Source organism: Pteropus vampyrus, unplaced genomic scaffold, assembly GCF_000151845.1.
Source record: "Pteropus vampyrus isolate Shadow unplaced genomic scaffold, Pvam_2.0 Scaffold267, whole genome shotgun sequence".
In the NCBI taxonomy this organism is placed as follows: domain Eukaryota; kingdom Metazoa; phylum Chordata; class Mammalia; order Chiroptera; family Pteropodidae; genus Pteropus; species Pteropus vampyrus.
This window is the reverse complement of record NW_011889048.1, coordinates 862,640-864,732: the sequence shown is the minus strand read 5'-3', so window position 1 is coordinate 864,732 and position 2,093 is coordinate 862,640. Positions and strand designations below refer to the sequence as shown.

Here is a 2,093-nt window from a genome sequence, read left to right as displayed (position 1 = left end):
TGTGTCTGGAATCCAGCCTGCCCATCGGATTTGGGGCTGATGACAGAAGGGTGTAACCAGCCCCCTCCCCAAGCTCTTTTGTGTGTCTCAGGGAGCGGCTGGCTATGAGGATAAGGACTCTGCTCAGAAGCGGGGTAACGGAGCCCCCCCCACCCCCCACCCCCGAGGCCAGAACTCTTAAGTGAGTTCGCAGGCCTGGGAGGAAAGGACGTGGGTGTCTGGCTGTTGCCCACTAGACGGTTGCAAGGGATTGTGGGTAGAGCATCCCAGGCTGTTGAGGGGGATAATCCCATTTTCCTGGAAAGAATGGACTGGGAGGGGACGCTGCTGGACCTGGGTCTGACCTGCCACAGGGCCTGTTCTGAAAGGAGCCAGCGTGGGGCCCAGGGTAGTTCTGGGTCCCGGCGTGATCGGGGCGGGGGTGGGGAGCGGGAGGTGCCCGGGGCCACAGTCACTTCCCAGCCTCCTCTCCTGCACTGGCTGTGGGGGGCTTGGCCTGGTCAGGGCACCAGGTGGTGCAGTGTGCTGAGGGGGGCCACTGGGGTCCAGGTCCCCTCCCCTGCACACTTGCCCATGCCCCAAATGCCCCAGTGGCCCTGCTCCACAGAGGTTCCTGTGGCCCCCGCCGGCCACACACCAGGCCCTCTGGGATCCCGAAGCCTGGGGCTGGGCCTCAGTAGTGGCACACCCTTACCTGCTGAGCCTGTGCAGCCCTGTCACCCGGTCAGGTGCTCCCTGTCTACCCCATGATCTTTCTGACCCCCCCAAGATGGACACCCACAGGCAGAGAGCCTGTCCACCCTGCACTGACTCATCTCCACAGGGCCCGGCTCACAGAGGTGTCGGGGATTGCCAAGGGAACCCACGAGATTTTAATCCTCTCCACAAGCTGGACACTGAGGCGGGCGTCCCACACCGTGCAGAGGCCCACGGGGCCCGGCCCCGCTGTCTGCGGGTCTGAGCCCACCCTGGGCCCCGCAGGCGGTGGGGCTGTCTGCGGGTCTGAACTCAGGCTCAGGCTCAGCCTCCTGATCCCTCCTACAGGCCTGGGCCACAGTCAAGCTCAGAACTGCTCCCTGGGCGGGCACCCATACTTCCCAGCAGCAGGGTGGGGACCACGATCAGCCTAGGCGACCCCCAGAAGCCCCAGGCAGCCTGTTGTGTACCGGACCCAGGCTCGTGAGGGGCAGGGGTGGCGGGGGTGTCCCTCACGACTAGTACGCAGCACACGTCCGCCCGGCTGGGCAGCCCTCCTGAGCTGGGGGTGTCCATCACAGGCTGCTGTTCTCATTCGTGTGCTTGTGAGAGAAGTCCCCAAGCGGTGGCCTGTCCTGGCCGGCTTGCTCCCACACGTGGTGCTGAGGGGACAGCAGCGGCAGCCCTGGCTGATCCCCACTTCTCTGCCACCCCCCAGGCACGCCTCAAGTTCCCCATCGACTACCCCTACTCCCCGCCGGCTTTTCGTTTCCTGACCAAGATGTGGCACCCCAACATCTACGAGGTGAGCCCGCTCCTCCCCGCTCTGTAAGGGGGCGGCGGGGGGCACGGTGCGGCCCGACGGGTGCCAGGGTGGGCAGTGACCCTGCCTTCCTGTCCCTGGACAGACGGGGGACGTGTGCATCTCCATTCTCCACCCGCCGGTCGACGACCCCCAGAGCGGGGAGCTGCCCTCGGAACGGTGGAACCCCACCCAGAACGTCAGGTGAGGGGTCCGCCGGCAGGCCCTGTGTCCCGGCATTGCTGACCCGCCGCAGCCCTGGGGACACAGACGTGGGCATGTGGGGGACACCTGTGCCGCCCTCGGAGCCCGCGCCCCTCGCCGTGCTCTGGCAGGCTTGTGCCGAAACGGGCCTTTTCTCAGGGTCCTGCCATCTCTGCTGTCCACGGCTGCGGGCCCTGGGGCCTCTCCCCCCTCAGCTCACACTGGGCCCCGTGCCTGAGCGGGCCGCCCCTCTGTGGCCCTGCCCCGGCCCAGCCCCATCCTCGCCTGCCTGTCCTCAGAGCAGCCCCGGCCATAGTGAAAGGTGGCAGGGCGCGGAGGGACCGCCTCGCCGGGCAGGCACCGTGCGTGGGGAGAGGCCAGCAGGCAGGTC

The 2,093-nt window shown here is 67.2% G+C and overlaps 1 protein-coding gene across 1 annotated transcript in view; it reads left to right on the top strand.

Annotated features, from left to right (window-relative positions):
* The window catches only part of CDC34 (cell division cycle 34), a 16,476-nt gene that overhangs the window by 2,946 nt on the left and 11,437 nt on the right, over nucleotides 1-2,093 (top strand). The window contains exons 2-4 of the mRNA XM_011375242.1: nucleotides 92-134; nucleotides 1,185-1,501; nucleotides 1,605-1,702. Coding sequence (XP_011373544.1) covers nucleotides 92-134; nucleotides 1,185-1,501; nucleotides 1,605-1,702 — 458 coding nt within the window. The remainder of the gene's footprint in view (nucleotides 1-91; nucleotides 135-1,184; nucleotides 1,502-1,604; nucleotides 1,703-2,093) is intronic.